At 38.3% G+C, this 25,741-nt stretch overlaps 3 protein-coding genes across 3 annotated transcripts; 2 read left to right on the top strand and 1 right to left on the bottom strand.

The window, feature by feature from the left end:
* Nucleotides 1–1,196: 1,196 nt before the first annotated feature.
* Nucleotides 1,197–15,995, bottom strand: LOC116292789 (transmembrane prolyl 4-hydroxylase). Its single transcript, XM_031700142.2, has 13 exons — nucleotides 15,905–15,995; nucleotides 9,846–9,993; nucleotides 9,529–9,665; nucleotides 8,293–8,374; nucleotides 7,680–7,817; nucleotides 7,263–7,357; nucleotides 6,482–6,543; nucleotides 6,056–6,090; nucleotides 4,956–5,118; nucleotides 4,306–4,363; nucleotides 3,744–3,865; nucleotides 2,844–2,937; nucleotides 1,197–2,477 (listed from the first exon to the last, which is right to left on the bottom strand). Exons 3-13 carry the CDS (start codon nucleotides 9,565–9,567, stop codon nucleotides 2,199–2,201), a joined length of 1,167 nt encoding a protein of 388 aa, XP_031556002.1. The 5' UTR covers nucleotides 9,568–9,665; nucleotides 9,846–9,993; nucleotides 15,905–15,995; the 3' UTR covers nucleotides 1,197–2,198.
* Nucleotides 10,740–14,465, top strand: LOC116292791 (trace amine-associated receptor 1-like). Its single transcript, XM_031700143.2, has 2 exons — nucleotides 10,740–10,904; nucleotides 12,917–14,465. The coding sequence occupies exon 2, from the start codon at nucleotides 12,944–12,946 to the stop codon at nucleotides 13,967–13,969; it is 1,026 nt and encodes a 341-aa protein (XP_031556003.1). The 5' UTR covers nucleotides 10,740–10,904; nucleotides 12,917–12,943; the 3' UTR covers nucleotides 13,970–14,465.
* LOC116292792 (transmembrane prolyl 4-hydroxylase) lies at nucleotides 15,363–24,438 on the top strand. The gene is made up of 11 exons (XM_031700144.2): nucleotides 15,363–15,575; nucleotides 16,543–16,621; nucleotides 16,709–16,840; nucleotides 17,094–17,170; nucleotides 17,722–17,783; nucleotides 18,403–18,437; nucleotides 19,021–19,189; nucleotides 20,144–20,201; nucleotides 21,065–21,204; nucleotides 22,499–22,589; nucleotides 23,296–24,438. The coding sequence occupies exons 1-11, from the start codon at nucleotides 15,363–15,365 to the stop codon at nucleotides 23,590–23,592; spliced, it is 1,353 nt and encodes a 450-aa protein (XP_031556004.2). The 3' UTR covers nucleotides 23,593–24,438.
* Nucleotides 24,439–25,741: the final 1,303 nt, after the last annotated feature.

Genomic DNA, 25,741 nt, shown 5'->3' with positions numbered 1-25,741 from the left:
AGTTGTCGAAATCCAAGTACAAGATTAATAAAGTGAGAAATATTGTAGAAAATATATGCTAAAGCATTTGGATGGCTTTTACATGAAAATATATATAATATAGGTTATAATATGTAATATATATTTAGTTTATAATATTTATTGAAAAGGAGAAATACGAGCAAGTTATAAGGGAAAGCTGCTACAGCATCAAAGATGTCTACGAAATCATGAGAGTGTAAAGACCATAGTGTTGACCCTGAAATCCAACATTGGTTTGTTTGCTCGTTTTTGTGCTTACATCTCTTTCGTTTGTTCATCCCTTTCTCACTAATTTTCTTTTTTCTTTGTTGTTCGATCTTTTCTTTTTCCTTATTTGTTTACTATCTTTCCAATCCCTTTACGTCCTTGCCTTTTTGCTTTGCTTGCTTCCTCTTTTTCTTCTTTTACTCTCGCCCTTCTTCCTTCGTCCGTCCGTTCGTTTGTCCTTTCTCTCATCCTTCCTTTTTCATTTCTACCTTTCCATTTACTTTTCTTCCATCCTTTCTTCCATATTTTCATCTTCTCAACATTAAGAGCCAGCCATGTTCAAATCCAATACAATGGCTTTCAAAACACTAACGATCTTTCCATTCTTGTAACCAAGGCCTTACTATAAGATGATGACAGGGCAGAAAAACGGTTTTTGGCCTTTCGCCATAAGGACTACAGCTTTAAACATTTAAGCGCAATATTTTGTAAACACGTTCTTTTGGAGCCAAATAGCAAAATATCAAATGCGAACAAAATTTATTGAATGCGTATTTGAGAGTATAAAGCCGTGTACTTTGGGAGAGGTGATACTTTGATCGGCAGAAAAACTGACATTTTCGTGATTACTAATAAGTAGATTTCCTCTAATTCGACAAAATTTCTTCACAAGTTTCGAGCAGCAGTGACACAAATAAAACGCTTAAAAATTTGGAGTATTAAATTCAGTTAAATAAATAAAAATCGTGAAAGTAGCGGGCTTGTCGTTTTTCTGCCCTGTCTAAGATGATACCTAATATCTGCCTGCAGACATTATATGAAACCATAGCAACAGTGAATCTAAAAATAAAAGCAGTTTCTATTATAATCTAAAATTGAAAAAACTATAACTTTGAATGGAATTAGAAAACACAAACATTTTTGGAGAGAAAATATTTTATTTTATGTTATTATATAGATATCGATGAAATACCAGGTTTTCTCTAGGGTCGAAAACTTGATATCTTTCACCAGTGGAAGATACCATATCTTTCACACGTGAAGATATCGCTGTTGACATAGTAACGTATTTTAATAAAGAATTTTTGAGCTTTTGTTTTATTTAAGTTTCATCGATATCTATATAATAAACAGAACATTACATGGCCGCTTGGAGATACAAATTTTATCTTCTCGTGTTCAATTTAGATATCTCAGGCCACGGGTGAGCAATTGAACACGACAAGATAAAATTCGTATCTCCGCGCGCCCATGTAATATCCTCTATATGTTCTGTTGAAGTGAAACGATATATGTCGTAACAGAACACAGAATAGGGAGAAAACTCACTTTACTATTTTTTTAGTTCAATATTTCATATGAAAGTATTCCATCTTCAGTTGGGTTATTGTTTAGTCTTGCAAACCGCTGGCCTTCGATTCTTTTAGTCCAGCAACAGCAATCAAGTCTTTGGGTGATTCAAACTGACTGGAGCCAGGTTTGAAGCGAAGAAATACAAATACTTTATTTTTACTTCCATTTTTCATCTACGCCACATATATTATATAATCGTGATCGCGTATCGCAAAGAAATTAAGGATTATGACATCATCACTGACCATCTACGTAATACACATACTCATGATGTCGCCTGTTTTGTATAACATCATATCTGCTTATCTTCGTCATATTTAATCTTGATGCCAGACTGTCTTGTATAACAGACGCAATGATTATGACATCCTCATGTACGTCATATATTCTCTTGATATTGACTGTCTTCTATGACATCGTCGATATACTCTTGATGTCGGCTGTTTTGCACGACGTTATCAATGATATGACATCATAACTGATCATCTACGTCATATATACTCCTGATATGCACTGTTTTTTTAATTATGACCAAGGCAATTTGGTCATGACGTCATCAATGATCGTCTACCTCATATATACTCCTGATGTCTTTAGGACCAGTGATTATGACGTCATCAATGATCATCTACGTCATATATGCTCTTGATATGTGCTGTTTTGGCAACAGGAGCATTGATCCAATTATTAGCTATCCATTTCATACCTTTTTTAATATCACATCCACCGTGAACAGAGAACTCATCCAGATCCCCAAGGTAACCACTGTCTGTGTCTACATAATGGTTGTACCACATCACTGCTGTGCCCTTCTTAGGGGGGAGGACTAGGGATGCATTTTGGCAATGCTCAGTGAGGTTAAGCTCGTCGTGTGAGATGCCGGGGTCTACTAACCTCTGTGGGTTGCAGAGAAAGTAAAAAAGACAGTATAAAAATGTGTTACAGTCACTCTGACACGACTTCTTTCTATTTGTTACTCTCCCATTCCAGACCACGCATCATTCCCTTGAGTATTATTACTTTGAGTACTAATGAAACACAGTAAATAGATGTAAGACAGACAAAGAATTGTATTTCCAAGAGGAATAGAATGAAAAAAACATTGCGTTATTGTGCATCCCTCTCCATGAGAAAAATGGAAAAAAGGAAAGGCGCCCGCAATGATGGTTGAAACTAAGAGAAAAAATCCAGACTATTTCCATAGTTGAATTCACCCAACATGGCGGCTATGACGTCACATGGAAGACTTGGTGGATACGCACCTTGTCAAGAGGACGAGTGTCTTGGTCAGCGATAGGAAAAGCTGTTTCTCCTCCAGACTCCACGTCATTTAAATAATACAGAATAGTTATGAACCTAAAAAAAGATCAGGTGTAATTGATACCTCGCATCTCAGACACATCAATCAACTAAGATGTGATATGCGTAAAACTCAGGACAGGGAGGGAGTTGGGAGACGGGGAAAATGCAGGAATGTTTTAGAGAAGTAGTTATGTGATTATTTGACACCGACATGCTAAGAATTCCATGGCCCATACACAGAATCGAAATATGGCAACCGAACCAATTTGAATAACTATATATTGTTCTGGACTGACTAGTCACTGACTAGCCTCTTATATATGTGAAAACGCTTTTATGTTTCCACATGAACACGTTGCTAGTCAGTCGCTTGTCAGCGCACAACAATAGTTATTGAAATTGGTCGCCAGATTTTGATTCGGTGTATGCCATTTTCCCCTTTAATCTATTTTGCTTAAGAAAACACACAGATAAAAAAGGGAATGGCTTATTCATAAGGCATTTTATATGTATTTTTGATAATGGCTTTGTACTTTGTATTGTGAAATGTGGAGGTGGGATGATAGCTCTTTCCCACCCGTGAATCCGCCCTTCGGGTAGGCAGGAGCCCATTTTTTAACACAGTGAGTATTCGGGTATCGTACTCTTTTACTAACGTCATAAACGTAGATATTCTTGGGGTACAACCACATGACTCAAAATCCCTTGAGATATAAATAACATTGATACAGCCGCCATGTTGGTTGATCTAACGAGAGAAGTTAAATGAGGAATGCTCCGCTATCGTCAACCAATATGGCCGCTATGACTTTACATGCACCCTAATTAATCAACATATTTTAGCTACTGACGTCATATACCTGCATAGTTTGCATTCTTTTTTCTTGTACAAGTTTTGATGACAGCAGTACAGCTCGTCATTTCGTATCGGCGTTGAGTCCATGTGTGCGTGATAATGACCGTTCTGCTGGTATCGAACCACCTGAAACAACAGCAATGTCAATGGACATGAAATACCGCCGTGTTTCTTGATTACAGACTCATTTACATATTTTTAGAGTTAGCCTTTTGAAAATCATAGATCAATACCAGCTTAGAATATACGATTTCTAATCTGACTATGACAATACCTTGTTGGGACTAGTGTCCACATGCACTGTCACCATATCAGGGTCAAAGGTGCTTCAAGTTTCTTCGTATTAGTCATATTCCGATATTCATTGCAGTGAATTCTGAGGCTGTTTTAGGGGACATATTTCCAAGATGGTTTCGATTTCGTGCTCTAAGACAGCCCCAAAATACACTGCAATACCAACTAGACCCATTTCCCCCTCAACCTCGTAATGGTTTATCCTGTTGAGTTAAAAAGTCCTTAAAGCCTTATTTCAGCATCAAACTACTCATCAATTGCTGATCACATACCTGTATTGCTTCGCTAGCACGCACGAACTTCCTCGGCAGTCTTGTCAGCTTTGTTACTCTAAAGCATTTAAATATTAATTGGCTATTAGGTGATTATGGTTGGCAAGCACTGTTAGGGTACATCACTCTACCCCCTGTACTTCATGGCCTGGTGTCGCTAATTCGATCCTTGGCTAAAACTTGTGTGTTGTTGTCTCCTGTGCCACGAGGGTTTTTATCCGGGTTCTTTGGTTTTCCTCCCTAGCTCGAAACAGTCCAGAAGAATCATAGCATGTGCGGCACATGGGCAGACCATGGTCAGGACAATTAAAAAAAAGTGATCTTCGCAAGTGTGGTAGCTAAAGGTCATTAGTCCAAACCTAATGGTCTATCACAAATCTCTCGCTCTGATTGGCTGAGCTACTAGTGGACTATTACAGTAATAGATCACTGGTTAGTAGCAAAAAAAGCCTGTTTTTGTTTTGAAAACCAAAACAATGGTGGCTAACTTGTTTTTTAAAACCGAATTTCTAATTGTTTTGTATTTATTTGACCTATTAGTAGGTTTGGAATAAAACAATTGAACCTCTCGCCCTAATGGTCTAATTGCTAAATATCCAAATACAATCAGAAATGATCAACGTTTTTATGGCCTCTAAGCTGATTCCTACCTGTTTATTAACCGGCTTAATACTGGGTCACTCATATTTCTATACAGCCAGGTTTGATCGCTGAGTCGATGGCGATGTAGAGGGTGTTTGTCCTTGAGGAAATGCATGTAAGCAAGGATCTTCTTGATCCCTCGTTCTTCGAACTCTTTTCTGGTTATCTCGCCTAGAAAAGCAAAATAGAAAACTTGTTTTGAACATCAAAAGGTCTTTTTCGGACACCCTTTTCTTTTAGGGTATTTTGCTGGTATATCTTATATTATTAAGTCCATGCTAAAATACTACACTGAACGTTATTACTTTTTTGACATTTCATACCACGTGTCATTCCCTTGATATCATAATCATCGTTCTTTCTTTCTATATTGTCGTATATTTTTCTTCTTTACTCCGACGAAGGACTAACGTCTGTTACACGTTGTTAAAGTTTCCTTTTTATTCACTTGTTGTATTTATTCAACACACCAACACAGTCCCAACTAGTAACCACTAGTCATTCTTATGCACTTGTCGTATTCAACACACCAACACAGTCCCAACTAGTAACCACTAGTCATTCTTATTCACTTGTTGTATTCAACACACCAACACAGTCCCAACTAGTAACCACTAGTCATTCTTATTCACTTGTCGTATTCAACACACCAACACAGTCACAACTAGTAACCACTAGTCATTCTTATTCACTTGTCGTATTCAACACACCAACACAGTCCCAACTAGTAACCACTAGTCATTCTTATTCACTTGTCGTATTCAACACACCAACACAGTCCCATCTAGTAACCACTAGTCATTCTTATTCACTTGTTGTATTCAACACACCAACACAGTCACAACTAGTAACCACTAGTCATTCTTATTCACTTGTTGTATTCAACACACCAACACAGTCACAACTAGTAACCACTAGTCATTCTTATTCACTTGTTGTATTCAACACACCAACACAGTCCCAACTAGTAACCACTAGTCATTATGACTTTATGCTTTCAAGGGCTAGTGGTAAATAAAGACATCATTCTAGAGTGAATGAAGCGTGGTATGGTATGGTCTAGGTGGGCACACCAAACATTAACAAAGAATTTGTCAGTACTACTTACATTTTTTATATCCTTGAAAACCTATTCGTTTGAGCCTGAAACATCCACAATGGAAATGGCAAGAATCAAAAGAACTGAAAGTACATAGCCTTGCAAGCACGATACGCTCCATTAACCAACATGGATACACTTTCGTATGCTTTGGCAGATCTTGCGACGCATCAATTGATTGACCTCTTTTTTCATAATAGTGGATGTAGCTGACGGGTTGGTGGGGAATGGCAAGCGTGCACATTTTGGCGCGACAATTTCCCGCCTAGTAACGCACAGGAACTACATCATTGAGAAAATCATTTGTTCCAACAAAGGCCGTTATCTGTTGTAGACAGGACATGGAAAAAAATGAATTTCTCATGGATTTCCGACTGCTGTTTTCGCTTCCCCTTTACACGCCCTTCACTTCTCTACGTCAATGAAGCTACTCACATGTCTTGGATTTCTTGTTTCTTCAGATAAAGTTTGTCATAATTCCTCGCAAACCTTATTATCTATTGAAAAGTTTACGTAAAGAAACACTATTCAGTATACAGTCAATTCAAAAAACGTTGTCGTCGACCAACTCAAGCCTACGCGACTGGACCGAAAGGAACTCTGGGTAGTAATCATTGAAGCCGAGTTGTCTCCATAATTTTATCTGACTAGTTATGCCTGGTTTACAGCACGAACCTTCGTAGGCGTGCGGGAAGTGTTGAAGGAGACGTTTTTTTAATGCCTTCATATTTTCGAAATTGTGAACTGAATCATAACTACTTTATTTTTCTTTCCCTAAACCCGAAGACATGCATTTGATGGATTGAATTGTTTCTCGCCATTATTATCTTTACTACTAGCGGGAACAATTAATTCAGAACGAATATTTAACCGCTTCAGTGAATTTTACCCATATTTCTTTCGGTCTAGTCGCGTAGGCTTGAGCCGGTCGACGACAACGTTTTTTGAATTGACTGTAGACAATATTAACTGAATTGCGAGACCTTCCTTCTTCAAAACCATAGAATACCAAAAAAAAAAAAAAAGGATTTGTCCGATTTGGAATATAAAATCAATATACTTACGCTCGACGATGGACCAAATACTAAAAGAATTCTTAAGTCACAGGCCACAAGAATAAAGTATTTGGCAGTCCCCCTCCCCTCCCCCTCCCATCGTCTCTTCAACCACTTCATGCACAGGCGTACGTGGTATTGTAGACTTGATATTCGGTTACCTCTTGTTCATCTATAACAGAATCGTTGTTTTCGTCCCACCAATCGAATTTTTCAGCGCGCAGTTCATCAGGACCTTCAGCTGGTCGGGTTTCGTCTGGAAATGAGCGAGAATGGCAGGCTTACAAAATGCTCACATAATGTTGCTCGTATAGTAGTGATTGGTAGGTCTCTCTCTACATTGATTTGAGTCTTTTTCGGTTCAGGGTACGATTTGTAAATTAGCCTTACCCTGACTTACAGCGGTCCGGAGGTCGTTTCACGTTTTAATCTATGATTTAGTCGAGCCCTGGCTTAGAGCAGCCAGAGGTTATTTCAGGGTTCGATCTGTAAGTTAGCCATGCTCTGACTTTAATCAGTCCAGAGGTTGTTTCAGGGTGTATCTTGTATTAGCTTACAGGGACCAATCGTCTACGTACCTACAGCATTGATCTGTTGGTCCAGCTCACCATCATATCTGTCCTTAATAAAACCTGCTACACTCTGCTCCAGACCAGTTAGGTTGGCTAGCTTTATGATGTAATCGCATTCATCATTGCTAAGAAAATTCGGGATTTCTGTGGAAGAAAATTATTTGTTGTCATTTGACGTCATGGCGGCCATGTTGGAGTACAGGTAATTAACGATATTTAGCTTTTTTTGTGATGCACACCAACATGGCAGCCACATCGTAGTAATTCCCTGTGTAGGAAGGAATGAGTGAAAAAAAAGGAAGAAAGAAAGGAAGAAAGAAAGAAAGAAAGAAAGAAAGAAAGAAAGGAAGAAAGAAAGAAAGAAAAAAGCCGGAAGGAAGGAAGGAAGGAAGGAAGGTAGGAAGGAAGGAAGGAATTAAGCAAGCAAGCAAGGAAGGACGCACGTCATGATCGTAAAGAAAATTTCTGATTTCCCTTTACACGAGAGAAGACGTAGACACGGGGCGAAAAACCTCTTAACGATGTTGAAAATCTCAGTAGTATCATTGAGCCTACAGAAATCGAACTCCCCCCCCCCCCCCCCCTTCCCCCATTTGGGATATTTTCCACAGTAACTTACCAAACATGACAGGCTTCATGGCCTTGGTTATCATGGTGTACCGTCGGCCTTCCTCTAACTCAACTTCCTGAACATGGCCAACCTACCGAAAATGAACAATAAAAAAAAAATTAAATTATCATTTCAATAAAATATCTAGGGGGTAGTTATAGAAATCTCTCGACGATTTGATGTTAACTGAGCAACTGTTGGTGGAAGACTCAATACGTTATTAATTATTAATAGTCATTGAGCAACATCTTATAATTCGACTGTTATATAGCGACTCTAGAATTTGATTTATTTATTGATAATCATCATCGCAAATAAAGCAGTGGCGCAGTTCAACGGAGTCTTTTATTGCAAATGTACGTAATACTACAGCTTGTAGAAAGAAGAGGCAAAAAACTGAAAGGAAGATAGATAAAGAGAGAGAGAGAGAGAAAAGGGAGAGGAAAAGAGGGGGAAAATGTAAGGAGTTTTGGTTAGCTTAGGTTATGGTTCGGTTATTCGAGAAAGAAAAAGTGAAAAATAAGGAAATGTAAAGAGTAAACGTCATACTAGAATACGTCCTGCTCATTTCTAAAGCATTGCCATAGCAACGACAACGCGCTTTATTAAGGTTTCAATACACCACCAAACATTCAGCTGCTAGCAAGCAGGTACGACTGCATGACTTGATTATGCAAATTTTTATTTGATATTAAGTTATGATTTTAAACCTTCTTTCGTGAATCTTAATTTTAATTCCTATATAAATGAAAAATTGGTACAGTTTTTAAAACCGTTGATAAATATGAAAAAAAAATTCATCGTTAAATTATTTTTTTCTCGGTTTCTAGAAAGGTTATTTAACGTAACGCATGTATATATATATACCTATATATACATATACTTAGATCGATATGAAATGATGGCACTTTAAAATGTTTTCAATGTGTATTTGCAAGAAGTTGCTAGATATTGGTTATCAGTTTTTCATCTTCAAGACCATAAAATAGTCAAAGTTAATTTAAAAGATCGGGCAAAAAATTTGAATTTGTAAGTCTTTGCAAGCGTTTAAAAAACAACAACAGCTGCCTAAAGACGTCGCCTCGTATTCTGTTTTTTTGTGTGTGTGTGTGTGTGAATGTAGTGGAATGATGACCAACTCTTCTCCAACTGTACTTGAAAAGCAAGAAGGGACATATTGTCTGTTACAATTAAAACCGTCTTTTACTATTCATAGACGACTTCCTTGAAGTCACGTGCACTTACCTTCACACCGTCAATCCTGACAAGCCTGTGTTCGGCCATTTGTCTATCATGACATCTGTCGTCTGGTTCGCGGCAGACATTTTGTATCTCGTCTTTGGGCAAACAGGGCCTTACAAACTCCCCACTACAGCGAATAACTACATGGAGAATAAAAAGGATTAAGAGAATGGATCTCATTTTCCCAAACTTGCTTTTACCAGTACGAAACTAGTTGAAATCTTTTGTTGATCAGTGATATCTCACTATTGACATGTGCTGGATCAATTATTTATTATTGGACAAACAAAATGTTCTCTTTTTGTCAATTAGTTGTGTACCTTGTAATGAAAGGAAGACAGGTATCTTGACAACTTGCCTTTAGTACTAGAACTCCACTAGAATTGGTAATGAAGGAACGCATATGGAATGGACGGGAAAATTGTGAGTGGGCTTGGTTTTAACTCGACGAAAATAGACAGCTCTCTCCTGCAAGAAAAAAGGAAAATAGTGTTACAGGCCGAAACAAATTTAATATTTACCTGCTTAAGTGAAAGAAGATAAGAAGAAGATAAAAGAGATGTATCTGAATGAAATTGCTTGAGGACGTCAACTAGAACCTAGCTACTAAAGCAAATGAGACATTTTTTGAACCGTGAAACAAGCTCTGGGCTGATCTAAGTCAGGGCATGGCTAACTCACACAGATTGAACCCTGAAACAACCTCTGGGCTGATCTAAGTCAGGGCATGGCTAAATCACACAGATTGAATCCTGAAAGAACCTCTGGGCTGATCCTAGTCAGGGCATGGCTAAATCACAGATTGAACCCTGAAACAACCTCTGGGCCGATCCCAGTCAGGACATGGCTAAATCACAGATTCAAACTCAGGTGGAACCTTGTCGCGTATGCCTGATATCCCGGATGAAGGATAATTTGACCACAGCCAATTTTGTACTGTTTGCTTTTTCATGGGCAATTCATTAAATGAGTCGAACTTTGTTTGCTATGGCAAAATGAGCAAAAATAGTCCTTAGTTAGTTAGACGCAGGGAGGGTTAATTTGTATAAAGATTTCACATCTTTATTGTCACAAGTTATATGACACCCTAATCTTACTGAACAAACACACCGTAATTACTCGATTGATGGAAAACAAACAATACAACAAGATTGGCTCGAGATCCTTCACTCAGTTTATTTTCCTAGTCTTTCTTCTGTATTCTCCTCGAGTTACCTCGCTGATGAACTAGAGGAATTGTATGTTGTATGGTTTGACTAAAATCTGTAACTGTTTTGCTGCATGTAACTTGTAAATTGGTTGCCAAAAGTGAACATAACTGATGCTCAGTTAACAACTTGGAATATCCAAAGCTGATATAACAGAAACTGTTGTATAAGGTACAGTATGCTGTAATCAGTCTACACTTTTTCTTATCGTTAAGCTTTTAAGTATAATTCATCTAAGACATCGCGCCGTTGCAGTATTTATAAAAGAACACAGCTGGCTAGAAGGTCCATCTACGATCATTGAATTAGTGACACGAAAAACAACTGAAATAGAATAGTTTCCCAATCGTTTTTACGCCGTGGTAAGCTAAATAAAAATTTAAATGTTAGAACTAGCTGCAAGAAGCGTTTGAGGCCGTCTACATTGAAAATTAAGCAGACGTGACTGCTTTATTGTTACTCAGAAGGCCGTAGTTAGCCATGCTTACTCTCGTCGGCTTTGGACCTGCTCGTAGATCCTTATTAGATTTGTAGGTGAATGTGGAGCGTGTAGTCAGGACTCATGCCGGGTAAGAGGGACTTTGACGATGTCTGGGTAGTCTTACCGTGAGAGTAACCGTATCAGTTAATAAAATATTCTGGAGTCATGCTAAGACAGTGTTCATTCATTACTGACGAGACAAATTTCCGAGAGAGATTAGCTTTGTCCCAAAGTCTAGCGGGGCAAGTTATTTCAATAACAAAAGAAGAGGTCAAAATTTTTGTACTCTTAATCATTTAGGTAAACTTGTTAATGCTTTATATCCGACTCAAATCAGGTTCTTTAAACTAGCTGCATGACGTGAAAGTTGCCAAGGAATATGGCTGCCGGCGTATATTATTGGGCTAACAGAATCATAAAGGATCAGCGGAATGATTATATAGGATCTAATATTTACTAGATCAGAATAGCAAACCGGTTAAAAGCAAAAAGAAGTTGAACAAGAAAAATGTTATCATGTTGAGTAAATATTATGACAAAGGCAGTGATGACACTAACATGAAGAGTGTGAATCTATGTAAACACAAGTTGAATTAGTTGGAATATTATCCACTTTTTCTAGTTCACTGGTTTTGAATTCACTTTTAGGGCTCTTATTGATCACAATGTGTTTTACGAACTAAGAGGACAACCCTGGTTAAACGAAAGTTACTTATTCAACATGCAAGACTACTCACATCATGTTAAATTTTATGGAGGGAGGAAAATTCGAAGAACCCGCGAAAAAAACCGTGGCAAGAGAGACGACTGTAAACACATTAAATAAACTCACTTGAAATCACATTAGTGAACGCTCTGTGACACAAATAACATCATTGGCCAATATTGTTATCCTATTCTATCCTATCATAGTTCTGGGTGTCAGAGGGATCTCTTGCTCTTACCCATGCCAATAAGTATATATTATGTATACGATTTCCGAGCCTATCCCACATCTCTCATGCCAGTAAATGTGAGGGCGGAATGAAACCACTTGCAAAAGAAAAAAAATGCAGCCGACAGAAACTGGAACAAGCGAGTTAATGTTTTCTACTTGTAATGGGCGAATTCCATGTAACAATACGATGATCACAATATGATCAAATATGAGTTTATAAAAGTGAACACATGCAGCCAATGGAGTCGAGTGTCGATGGGTTAAGCCAACTGCATTCTATGCTTTTTTCAATTTCTTAGAAATAACTTTTTGCGTTTTGAACAGTGAATGTTTTGAACGATGATACACTGAATCGAAATATGACGACCAATTTGAATAACTATTGTTCTGGATTGATTTGCCTCTCATACATGTGAAAACGCTTTCGTGTTTCCAAGTGAAAACGAGGCTAGTCAGTCTAGAACAATGGTTATTCGATTTGGCGTATAGTCTTGAGGACGTTAAGCAACGGCTGTGTTGGTTGATGTTCATGAAGTATTTCGCATTTCGCAATCATTGCCAAATAAGGGAGTATGTAATTGGCGACCATGTTGGATGATGTTCAACATTTATATGATTTATGCAATCAATCCTCGGATATAGATATCTTGGAAAATGTGTGACGTCACATTGGTGATATAACTGGCAATTCCGTCAAAAAATCTAGAACCTACCATAAAAAGGTTTTATATCAAGTTTCCTTATCTCATATTTTTTTTCTTGCAGCTCTTATTCCAAGCCACAACCGCCAGAATGTGGTCAGCGGACAACACCAGTAGGACAAGCGCAGGACATAATTCCAACTTCTTTCCCGAAAGCACTGCGCCGCTTTACTTCTGGATCTTCAGTGGAATCAACGGTCTGGTCACCTTAGTCTGTAACAGTCTCGTGATTTTTATCATCCTCAAGCGAGGACGACTCTTCAGAAACCATAGCAACTGGCTTCTGTTGTCCCTAGCGACGGCTGATTTGTCGGTCGGTACCATAATGATACCATGGATTTTTGTCTGTTTCTTTGATTCCACGTTGCCGTGCCACGCTGAGTGGAATATCAGTAACATCATCTTTGACATGCTGTTGCATATATCAGTCAGTAATCTATGCATCGTTACTATGGATAGATATCTATGGGTTGTGTTCCCCATGCGATACCAAGATTTCATGACATGCAAATCAATCATCATCCTCATCATCTCATCCTGGTTGATTCCCGCATCTTTCCAAACGATACACGCTCTTCTAGAATTCAAACTCTCTCAGGACCAGAATGTCAACGCAGAAAAAGTAATATCGGCTATTAAGGTCACCGTCTTCGAAATTGCACCTTGCATGTTGATGTTGTTCGTCTATGGACATATATTCAGAATATGTTGGAGACATTCCAGGAACATTAGCAAGATAAATAAAAGTCTCTACGGAAAATCCAAGAAGGAAATGACTGCTCGATATAATTTGACATCGACCGTCAAAGTCTTTTGTGCCGTGATTCCTGTCTTTATATTATGCTGGGTCCTAGCAGCCTATCGAGAAATTTGTAATGTTTACGCCTCGTGTTTAGTGCCTTCTCATCTTGTCCACATTTCGAGGCTACTTCTCAAGGGACATTCGATGATTGACCCGATAGTGTACGCGTTACAGAAAAGGGACATCAGAAAAGAAATGTCGAAGTTGTTGACAGATGGCAATATGGATGAGATAGCAGGAATTAACGAAAGTAATACACGGGATGGCTGTGTCACGTCAAAGATGACGAAAGTGAAACTAATCAAGAGAAAATGATAGAAAGGGACTGTCGAGCATGCTAAGAGAAAAAACCCAGAAGTAACGCAATTGATACACATGATGGTTGTGTGACGCCAAAGCTGACGAAAGAAAGACGAATCGACCTTTTGCAAAATATCGATATCTATGCAAAATATTCCCGGAAGTAACGCAGTAGTTGCGTGACACCAAGACTGAGGAAAATGAATAGGCGTTTTGCAATATATTGACACGTGATTCTTACTGGATAACCAAAAAAAAATGGACTTCCTTTATTTAAAGATTTGTTGCTGTATTAATTACTAATGTGGTATCAAAAACCTTTTCAAGAATACTTTTTCCTCTTATAAGATACTTTGGATTTCATGGTACGAAGCAGTTTAAAGTTTGTTTGCCATCCAGCAGAGCCCTCCCCAGGGGACCTTGAGCTGAATTGATTCGTTATCCACGTTGATATAGGAACGAGTTTGTGATATATCAGCACGTGACTGTTTATTGCAAAAGGCCTATTTATGCAAAGAAAGATTTCGAATTCAGACATTTTAATTTTTGTCAAATCAATAAAGCAGCTATCTCAATGAACAAACAATGCAGTAGAACGCTGGTTACCTGAATTTTAATTTCTTTGATGTTTTTCCCTTTTCCTTTACTTCTCTTTCCACTTTCTTTCCTTTCTTCTTTCATTTATTTGTTTATTAATCCATTCGCTTATTTTTTCTTTCTTCCTTTTTTCTTCCTTCCTTCCTTAATTTCTTTTTTTCTTTTTTTTCTTTCTTTTCATATAGCTTTAAATGTTTTCTTTCCTTCTCCCACATTTTCCTCTTTCAATTATTCCTTTCTTTCTCCATTCTTTCTTCCTTTCTCTTCCCCATTTATATATATTCCCTCTCTTTCATTTCCCACGCTCTCTAATCTCCCCAATCACTTGTTTTCTTTTATCTATTCAAGCATTTCATCTAGTCTCTTCAAACACATCAAAATCTCTCTCTCCGATGACAATCCTCGTCGCCAGTTGAACAAAAGAATAACTTAAGCGAATAAGAAATAGTATAATATTATCTTATTATCTTAATATTATCTTCCTAGTTTCTCGTCACTCGAACCGAAATATCAACACCCGTGACATAAAAACACCAGCAAATACCAGAAACGATAACAAAATAGATACGACAAAATATCAACAACAAAACTCCCAAAAAAAGATGTACGACTAAGTCAAACCCCAACGAGCTAAAAACTCGAACAATCTACAAAATTCCAAGATATTTTTAAGCAAGGAAACGTTTGTTTTACGAAAGACATGTTATAAATCACGAACAACACTCATTTATTATTTAGGTACATCGTGTTGGTACCGACAACTAAATTATAGACCGTTTATCAATTTACCGGTCACCATACTAAACAAAATATGGCAGAAACGGCTAGAAAATGGCTTAGAATTTGCGGAATTTTAGCTTCTTTAGCTTATATTATCCAATGTAGCAGTTCAGAATCGACTGAGCATTTTGAATTGAGAAGCCACAGTGAGGGGAAGGCTGTAGGGGACGGGGAGGACGCATACGAGGATGGTCCTTGTTTGATAGGCCTCACTGAAGGGCTGACAAGACTCGACGGAGTGAAGGTAAATCATCCTTATTTTTTTCAATTTCTATAATCATTTTTAAAGTTAGTTTTAAATCAGCCAATCACATAAAGCCCGGACATATTCCGACAGCGTTTTCTTTCTTTCTTTCTTTCTTTTTTTTTTTTTGCATGCGATCAGTGGATTAGGGCGATCATAATTGTACAGCGGTCGCAGGAATAAATTCCCGAATTCAATAGATGAGGGATTAACTAAGTCATAATTTTACCAATACAAATGATTTTCAATCCAAATACATTATCTATAGTTTCTTAATAAGATTTTAAAGAATTTTAATAGGGTAGAAAATTTACTGACTCAAAACATACCCTGATCGTGTTGATTGTTTTCTTAAGCGTGTTTGACTTGTGTCGCTGTTATTTGTTGCTCTGCACCATTTCTTGGCTTGATCAGCTTAACATGCTGTGATTTAGTCCAGTTTACCGGTATCGAACTGCGCAGAGAAGAACAAACAATATATTGGTAATGACAATGTGAAGCGCGCTTTTCTGTCTTAAAATCAAGGTTGCAAACAGCTACATCATCAGTACAGAAGACAATAAGATGAATAATACAAGTATTAGCAGGATACAACCAACATAGAAGTATAGGTCAGTTGACTCATCGATGTATCGATGTATGCGCAAGGATGATCTTTATCAATTTCAACCAGAAAATTTTAGAATATTTTTAAAATATTAAGATAAAAGATTGCAGTGATTGAGGTCCGCGCTTTGCATGCGGTTTTCGTCCCTCTATACAAAACAAATCAACTTGTTATGATTCTAATAAACTTTATTATAAATGTTTTCTCATTCCAGATCACGTGTCATACTCTTACTTGAAAATAAGATGTTATGCCGAGGGCCATAACTTAGACTACTGAGGGGAATTAGGTTATCCTCGTAAAATAAAGATTAAAAAAGGAGTGGTACGGTTGAAGATCAATAATTTTATATACTTTTAGGTTGGTCATGTGATAGAGAAGGACTTGGGCGATAAGACGGTCAAAATGATCACACGTGCCATGAAGCCACCAATCTTTGGTGAGTTGAACAAAAGGCGCTCTAAGTACAGTCGGGATTCCCCCATTTATCGTCAATTCAATGCGGTTTTTCTTCTTCATTTCGCAGAGATTCCGAACTTTCTCTCTGATGAAGAATGTGACCACATCGTCAATCTTGCTGAGAAACAAAAAATGCTCAACAGTATGGCAAGAGGTGGTTTGACCAAACTAGAAGATACAGTGATACCCCAGATAGAAAGTGAGTATTGTAGCTCTACTTGCATGTCAAGCATTTCAACTAAAAATGTGAGTTGGAAGATCCTCTAGTAGCGCCAAAAATGCGGTGTATATAGTGCAAACCATACATACTACTCACTTTACTTAAAATTCTAGCAAGTAAAACGAACAAGGTCGTGCTTCGTTGACTACAAAGTAGCTGCTTTCTACCTTGTTGCACCGACAGCGCGCACATTTATAAGGCATCTTGTTCTTTATCATGTTATTTCCATCAGACGGCAAGTCAAGTGGTCCTGCGGGACGTTTTTACGAATGGGATGACAATCACGATGGGATCATCACACTTGCTGAGGTCGGTATAGTATAACTCTCAATGCTATCTTAGCACTTGATTAGAGTACGTCCACACTTAGTCTCGGTAATCCTGGGCCAATTTGGGCCAATAAACCTATAGTTTACACATTTCGTTTCCTTGAGTATTATTTCCTTATTTATGAGCTTGAGAAGAAGCTTGTTCTTACGGATAAATCAATATAAGAAATACACCCAAACATTTCAGCTTTGTCAGTTTTAGTATCAAAACCTTTATCCATACCATGAAACCCCTTGTCTTGGCTGATTAAAGTCAGAGCACGGCTAACTCCATTGAACCCTGAAACAACCTCTGGGCTGATTTAAATCAGGGCACTTACGGCTAACTCACAAATCGAGCCTTAGGACAACCTCTGGGCTGATTTAAGTCAGGGCACCAATGGCTGACTCACAGATCGAACCTTAAGACAATCTCTGGGCTGATCAAAGTCAAGGCACGACTAACTCTGTATTAAGGGTTTTGAGGAGGGAGTACAACCCACCAATTAAAGGACAGACCTAAACGTGTTCATATATCATCTTCTTATTCAGGTTGCGCTGTTTGCTAAAAAGCATCATTTCCTTGTAGTCAGCAAAAAGGAGATCCTAGACATGTAAGTAGCAGCTGAATGGGGCTGTCCATCGGGTAAATCCTTATCTAGCGGATAAAACCTATACACATTCTATATACTGGATACTTTTATCCGATGGATAACTTGATCCAGCCTTCGTGCAACCGGCTCCAGTATTATCGATATGTTTTTTAAATGCGCAAGGCTATGATAGGGAAGCTCTTGCGTGGGACTTCTGGTTCAAATAGGGACCAAACAGATTGTTCATCCAGGAATGAGGTACGGGAGAAACTACGTTTAACAAAGAGTAGATCCAGCTTTTACTCTATCTAGTACTATTTAATGATGATTATGATGGTGGTGGTGGTGGTGATAATGTTTATGATGTTGTTGTTAATCGATGATGATGATATGATCAGTGATGATGATCAGTGATGTTATTGATGATGATGATGATGATGGTTATGATCAGTGATGATGATGTTGATGATGGTGACGATGATGATGATGATGATGATGGTGATGATCAGTGATGTTGATGATGATGATGGTTATGATCAGTGATGATGATGTTGATGATGGTGACGATGATGACGATGATGATGATGATGATGGTTATGATCATTGATGATGGTATTTTTTTACATCTTGTCTTTTATAGGTTACATATAATAAATGTGTCAGAAATGGACGATGGTAAGCAACACCTTTCTTCTCCTTACTGAGAATACCACTTTTTCGAATTTGAATAATACCGCTTTGTTCCTTGACATATATTCAGTACAATAAAATACAAACACTAAATTCCTCAGGGTTAATCCTGAGCAACAGAAAATTCGAAAATGGAGCATGAGTATTGTGTTATCTCTCCACAATCCTGGAGCACTTGTTACTCTACTGCAAGGAACGGTACTGCGAATAATGCCTTCCGAGAAGCAGGGCCTGCGCATGTCACTGATGCACTCTAAGACATACACCTATTTTAAAAAACGTTGTCATTACCACAGGCGATGGGCAATAGGACATAGGCGAAAAGCTATAGGAGATAGGTCATTCCAAGATCCAAGAATAGCTGGAATAACTTGTGTTTCTGCTTCTTATTCTCGTGAAGAACATGGACCTTAGTGTTAAGACTGATTAGATGTTGTTTGTAGTCGACGAAACAATTTCCATCTCGGAATGGCCTATCGCCTTTTACCTTTGGCGATGACAACGTTTTTTGAAATAGGTTTATATTAGACCGGTTACTAAAGTAGAACTCAAATTTCTCAAATTTCAGGGAAAATTACGTTTGAAGAATTCCAGACACTAAATACACATGGTATTGATGGGATCATGCACGTAACTGGTCTTACTCACCCGAAACACAGACATCGATACAGTGAGCAGACTTGGATTGACCAGAGAAAAGACAAACATGATCCTGTGCTGAATGCTCTGCAGGAAAGGTATACGGCTATTTCAAAAAAATGTTGGTAAAGGTATAGACCGATCTCGGCTATCCTTGAGTGTCGTCCAACCAAACAATGGGTAGTTTTCCCAGTGAAATACCGTCTTTTTTTTCACGAGGGTAGCACATAATATCCAGTGGCTAACAAAACTGTGGCCCTCATTCCGTGATCGAATTGGAATTTAGGAGTTGATTTTTGCGACGGGCGGAAAACCGGAGAATCCGGAAAACCCTCGAAGCACAGGAGAGAACCAACAAACAACTCTACTCATATACAACACCGAACCCGGCGGGACTCGAGCTAGGGTCGCATTGATGAAAGGCGAGCGCTCACACCGCTACGCCACCCGTGCTTCCCAATACAGAATGCCCGACCAACAAACTCAAATTCATGATATTTCTTAGTTGTTAACAAATTTTTTTCTTATTGTACCGTTAGAATACATTGATTCTAAGACAAACATTCACAATTTCAGCATTCGGTGTCTGTTTCATGCTGTATATCAAACACACATTTTAGCTTGTCCGAGGCGTAGCAACAGTAACTAGGGAGGTAGAACAATAAATGCGGGATCGGTGTATTGTCCTGAATTAAACTGTACGTCTTTCTCTGAGCCAAACCGTTTCCTGTCCGACCCTGGCCACAAAAATATTGAATTTCACCAAACACTGTCTGCGCACGTTTTTCGGGTATATTTTCTCCAGTGTTAATATTATTTATATATGATTTTTTAAATACATTTGGAGCTTAGTAAGCAACCTGCAACATAACCTTCACCAAGCTTTTTTGAAATAGCTGTTTGAATACACGTTGAATAGGGTTGGACTTGGGGACGTGCATGGGGTAACCGTTGGAAAACTGAATGGGAAAAGGTGCCACAGGCACCCTAGGATACGCCCGTGAGAACGGTTATAAATCAGTTATACTGAAACCATTGTCTTGTCATTATAGAATACTGAAACTGACTGGGCTTAGTAAAGAAATTATATATGGCAGTGAGAGAATCCAGGTACGATGATGTATGCTATTAGTATTTTTACACAAGTGAATATAATAAATCCGGCGCGCTCATTCATCACAATTTACGTCTTCTACAAGTGAATATAGCGCGCACACGCACGCTTGCTTGTCGATTTGTGCCGTTTGCAGAGATAAATGAAATTGGGGAAAAAATAAACTAAACTCTCTTTCTATTATTTAGTATATTCACTTGTGTTAAAAAAGACTCGCATCTCGGTAAATATTCCCCGATATTTGCCTTGCCTTCAGCGAATAATTGTTAAATATATCTTGTGAATATAGTTAATATTACGCTACAATATATAATAATATATACTAAGTAAGACCTACCCCTGGTTATTTTTTCCCTTACCTATTTGTCCACCTTCTCATGTCTCTCGTAGTGTCCTTCCTCTTCAGCACATCACACCACGTGTAGTAACCCTTTCACGATAACGAAAAGCTGTCTCCTTCTCCCAATACTGGTACCACTACTATACGTTGTGCAAGCTCTCTTTGGCAACATCCTTTATTGCGATTTCAAAAAATGGTCCCCTTCGAATTCACTTTTTACCAACGCAAGTACGCACTTCAGCCACGTTATCCTGTCTCTCGCAACCCTCGTTTACTTACAATGCCAAACATGATCTTCTTCAGGCTTCACAGCTTTACACCGCAATGTCGACTTCTTTCCCACGCATTTCTTGGTCTTCTTTCTCTCCTTTTCTTCTAACATGACAGCTCTTATTTTCATGCTTTCTTTATGACGTCCATATCGCACTCTTCTGTAAATTTTCAATCGATTTCTCCTTTTGTGTATGCAATCAACGAGAGTTCATCCTGTTCAATGCATACTTTCTATTTTTCCCCCAGGTTGTACGGTACGCAGCGCAAGGGCATTACCACGCTCACTACGACTCAGAAACCCACACGAGAACAGACGCTCCTTGCTGTCATCAAGTGGAAGATATTAGCAAAATCTTTAGTTTTCAAAATCCTTGTCGACTCTGCAGGTATTAGAATCAGAAATCGTTACATTTTTTTCACATTTTTTTCTGTTCATGGGAATTTGGATACTGGAATCCACAGAATTTTGTCAGTCCGGAGTCCACTGTTCCAGAGTTGTTCCATTCCGGGGTCATACATGGACTGTATAGTGGCTGTCAGAGGCGCCTTCACATGCTTTCAGTTAGACCCCGTTGAGGTGTGCCACTGTTATACTTTGCGGTGGTAATTAGAGATCCTTTTTTCTTCTCAAAATGACTATGCCTAAGTGTGATTGGATAGTATTTACTTGTTTTTGATTGGTTAAAAGATATCGTGCTTCTGTAAGGCGTATTAAGTTAAACAATGTTAAACATCGCTCCATGGGACAGCGGTGGATGGTATTCAAGCTACTCCTTTATAAACTTGTTTTCCACAGTGCAAGCGTCAAGTTCAGACTCGACACGATACTAAAACATATAATGAGGGATACTAACAGTGCACGGTTCATGAGTGAGGGCTCTTCATCCCCTGGATTGTGGTAGAATCTAAAGTAGTTGGAGAGAATTTTTAACAGAATTTATAAAATAACTGTTACAAATCTCGCATTCTGATTGGTTGGGAGCACGTGCTTTATGAGATCATACAGCACGCAAAGCTTGCTTGCTGTGCTGTGTGGAGTTATAAAGCACTTGGGGATTGGCAGAACACGAGAGAAGTGTTAAAGGCCTATTTACACGGCACGATTTGCCGCGCGCGACTTGACGTATACGGCAAAATCAGCTCAAAATCGGGTCGTGTAAATGGTCCTACGACAGACGTACGCGGCCTCAAGACTTGTCGTAGCATTTTAAACTTTGGCTTAAAACCCTACGACATGCCGTGGGAAAATGACGCAAATATGACGATTTTGACCGAGATTGGGACTGAAACTAGTTGATTCCAAAACAAAATGGCGGATTTCCATGAAAACGTTTTTACCGGTAATTAAACACGAAGTGCAAAAATTCTGAATGATCTCATCAAATAACAAGGTAGACATGATTATTTACTGCACTTCTCAACTGTGTATGGTGGCATTTTACAAGAAACATTTGCTGTAATGACGAGTAAATTGCTCGCGTTTTTTTCGTGCCGCGTGCGACAAGTTGTGCTCGTGTAAATGGTACCAAAATCTGCCGTATACGTCAAGTCGCGCGCGGCAAATCGTGCCGTGTAATTAGGAGAACCACAACTGCACACAGAACGCACGCGCGTTTTCTATTTCTTCAATAATCATCCAACAATGTATATTATGTTCTTTATTGGCCTGGTTTGTCATAGATACATCACGATACTGTATTATTTGAATGATGTGAAGGACGGAGGAGAGACTGCTTTCCCTGTGGCAGACAACGCAACACTCAACAGAACGGTATGTCCTCAGTTTGTTTGCCCAGGCTCTTTGCACGTAGAGGGGGTAGTGTATCAGTACATTCTCATCCCCCCTCTAAAGGTCTGGACAAATCTTGACATACGCGTTAGTAACTGCTAGATCTTGGTGATTAGGAATCATTTTAATGGTACAGACGTGTTGTACCGAGATCGTAATGGCGCGTGTTGTAGCTTGTTAGTTGAATAATCAATAACAACACAAACTCTGATTGGTTGGTCCAGGCTGAATACTGTCATTCCATATGCTTATTGTCGTTGTGAGGTTTTCCAGTTCTATTTTTAAGCTAACACGCGTAACATTACCATTGCATCACTCTTTTCACTATTAGCCATTCCGAGGAAAAACTGGATCGAGTTGGCTTTGCAGTGTATAATTCAGTGTGGGAATGTTTTAGGAACATATTTCCAGGATGGCGTGTATTTCGTAAACAGTCCCAAGAGGTACTGTATGCTGCAATGCCCAACGCGACCTAGTTCTTCCTCAACTTCGGATGGAAAATAGACGGCTTACAATCATACCCCAGGGAATTAGTTAGCAAAAGAAATATGGCAGACATGATGGTATAAATGGCAAACTTAGTGGGTTAATCTAATTGGTTCTGAGGGGTATTTTCTACTTTAAGTCAAATATCTCCATTTCAGGCGTACGTAGGTAATATTTCTAATAATTATTTATCCTATTGCAGTACATGGAAATGTCACGTGCCGAATACGACCACTACAACCTGAACGAGAACTGCAAGAACAGTAACCTGGTGATCAAACCCAAGAAAGGTCTCGCTGTGGTGTGGTACAACCATCTGAGAGACGAGAAGAGTGGATGGATGGGAGCTATGGACGACTACAGTTTACACGGTGGCTGTAGTGTAAACCAGGGAATTAAATGGATCGCTAATAACTGGATCACAGCACCTTATCCTGATACGTATCTTAAAAAGAGTATATGGTTTAGTTCTGTTGACTATGAAAACGAGAAAAAATGAAACAAATAATCATTAATAGAATTCTAATGGTGCCAGCAGTAGGCCCCTTGCAGTCCGTTGGAATGCAGCTCAATCTGGGGGACAAAGCAGTAGGTTCCAATAGGCCCTTTGCAGCTCAGTAATCACGTGCTGATTAATTCACTGAGAGCAAATGAATGAACATCTTGAATCCCATGGATGAAATATACTGGTGAGCAAAACACACTTTCTACAACCTGTTTCGAGAGATCGTAATAAAACTGCATTTCATAACACACTGGTTACACATCGTTTCATTCAGTTCTTTACAAGTAGCTAAAAAGAATCACCAATTTAAAATAAAATAAAAAAAATTGCTTAGCAGTAAAGACACGTGACCGTTAACTGCAAAGGGCCTATTCTCAGGAGAATGGAATTCTTTTGTTTTGTCCCCCAGATCGAACTGCTTTGACGTCACATGCAAGGGGTCTATAGACCTCTTTTTCCCATTTCAGACCACGTGTCATTCCCTAGAGTATCATTTCTTTGTTTAACGGTTGCGCATAAGAAGACCCATTAATATAGATACAACTTAAACAAAAAAAATAATTCTAAAGAGAATGACCCGTTTTCTGTGGTCTGTAATGAGAGAAAAGATTAAAACCAAATGAATCACTTGATGAAAGGCAACAGCGAAAGTAAAGCTAAAACATATTTGTAATTGAAAATACAAAATATTTAATTATGTTCAAGGAAAGCATACAAAATATTCAACAATGTTCAAGGAAAGCATATATGAGGTGATAGACACCCTTTGAAGAAAAAAGAAAAAAGAAAAGGAAAAAATTCAACGAAACACGATAAATAAAAATGTTGATTATTTTTTAATTAAATATAAATTAATAAAAGTACTATATAAAAAATCAATAAGAAATTTTTTTCTCTTATACCTTAAGCCTAATTATCAATGGTGCAATATAATTCAAAATTCATACGTTTAAAATTAGACTGTCAGCTAGGGACATGGTTAAAACAATACATGATATATATTATATTGATATGGGACTGGTGTAAATACCAGTAAATACCCCTTCCCCTTCCCTCTCAGAAACTTGTTCAGGCCCGTAGCTAGGATTTTTGTTGGGGGGTTGCTAATTTACAAAAAGTGGACCAACCATATACTTTATTTTTTAAAAGTCCCATAGGACGCATAGGTATAGATAAATTATTAAAGTAAAATTGATTTTTTTTACTTAGTTTTACGTGAAAATATCATACCAGCCAAAATCTCACTTGCTTAAAAAGCGGACCTTTAGCCCTGCACCCCCCTAGCTACGGGCCTGTTGTTGAGATGCTTGTGTGTTGTGACTATTAGCTACTTTTTATGCACTTATTTCAATAAAGTTAGTCACCAAAAACCTAGAAAACTTTCCATATCAAAAAAGCATATATATACAAAGCTTTTTTAATACAAACTGCAGCTCGATGATGCTCAGAAGAGGCGAGACTGTAACCGGTAAAAGATTCGCAAGTCCATGAACAGTTATCAAGCGGTTGAACGTGTAAAATGAATCTACCCATAATCCTTGTCGGCCTCAGCTTTATAGCTTTTCAGGTGACTAACTTTATTGAAATAAGTGTATATATGTATTCATTGTTTAGTAAACATTTATTACATTATATTCTGTGAGTGGAATCTTAATTTTGAAGATATTTGATGAAAAAATCCAGGATTTCACTTTTAGAGGTACCTTGCGAGCATAAGTTATTTTTCCGTTGGCCTCTGTATATCGATATTTCAATAGGTGGCCGATAAATAGAGGTCGATATTTCAATAGGTGGCCGAAAAATAGAGGTCGATATTTTAATGAGTGGCCGATAAATAGACGTCGATATTTCAATAGGTGGCCGATAAATAGAGGTCGATATTTCAATAGTTGGCCGATAAATAGAGGTCGATATTTCAATAGGTGGCCGCTAAATAGAGGTCGATATTTCAATAGGTGGCCGCTAAATAGAGGTCGATATTTCAATAGGTGGCCGCTAAATAGAGGTCGATATTTCAATAGGTGGCCGATAAATAGTGGTCGATTTTTCAATAGGTGGCCGATAAATAGAGGTCGATTTTTCAATAGGTGGCCGATAAACAGAGGTCGATTTTTCAATATGGGGCCGATAAATAGAGGTCGAT

This window comes from Actinia tenebrosa, unplaced genomic scaffold (assembly GCF_029948245.1).
Source record: "Actinia tenebrosa isolate PJP-AT-01 unplaced genomic scaffold, QUT_ActTen_1.0 PGA_scaffold2__45_contigs__length_23673736, whole genome shotgun sequence".
In the NCBI taxonomy this organism is placed as follows: domain Eukaryota; kingdom Metazoa; phylum Cnidaria; class Anthozoa; order Actiniaria; family Actiniidae; genus Actinia; species Actinia tenebrosa.
The sequence above is the reverse complement of the archived record's forward strand: the minus strand, read 5'-3'. Positions and strand labels throughout refer to the sequence as shown.

Bases quoted from the DNA above. Each gene is read 5' to 3' on its own strand.
- LOC116292792 (XM_031700144.2), top strand. From the start codon at position 15,363: ATGGCAGAAACGGCTAGAAAATGGCTTAGAATTTGCGGAATTTTAGCT. The intron at 17,171-17,721 runs GTCGGTATAGTA...CTTCTTATTCAG, and splicing joins GGATCATCACACTTGCTGAG to GTTGCGCTGTTTGCTAAAAA. The intron at 21,205-22,498 runs GTATTAGAATCA...GGTTTGTCATAG, and splicing joins AATCCTTGTCGACTCTGCAG to ATACATCACGATACTGTATT.
- LOC116292789 (XM_031700142.2), bottom strand. From the start codon at position 9,567: ATGGCCGAACACAGGCTTGTCAGGATTGACGGTGTGAAG. The intron at 5,119-6,055 runs GTAAGTAGTACT...TTGCTTTTCTAG, and splicing joins TTTTCAAGGATATAAAAAAT to GCGAGATAACCAGAAAAGAG. The intron at 2,478-2,843 runs GTGCGTATCCAC...TGCAACCCACAG, and splicing joins ACACTCGTCCTCTTGACAAG to AGGTTAGTAGACCCCGGCAT.
- LOC116292791 (XM_031700143.2), top strand. From the start codon at position 12,944: ATGTGGTCAGCGGACAACACCAGTAGGACAAGCGCAGGACATAATTCC.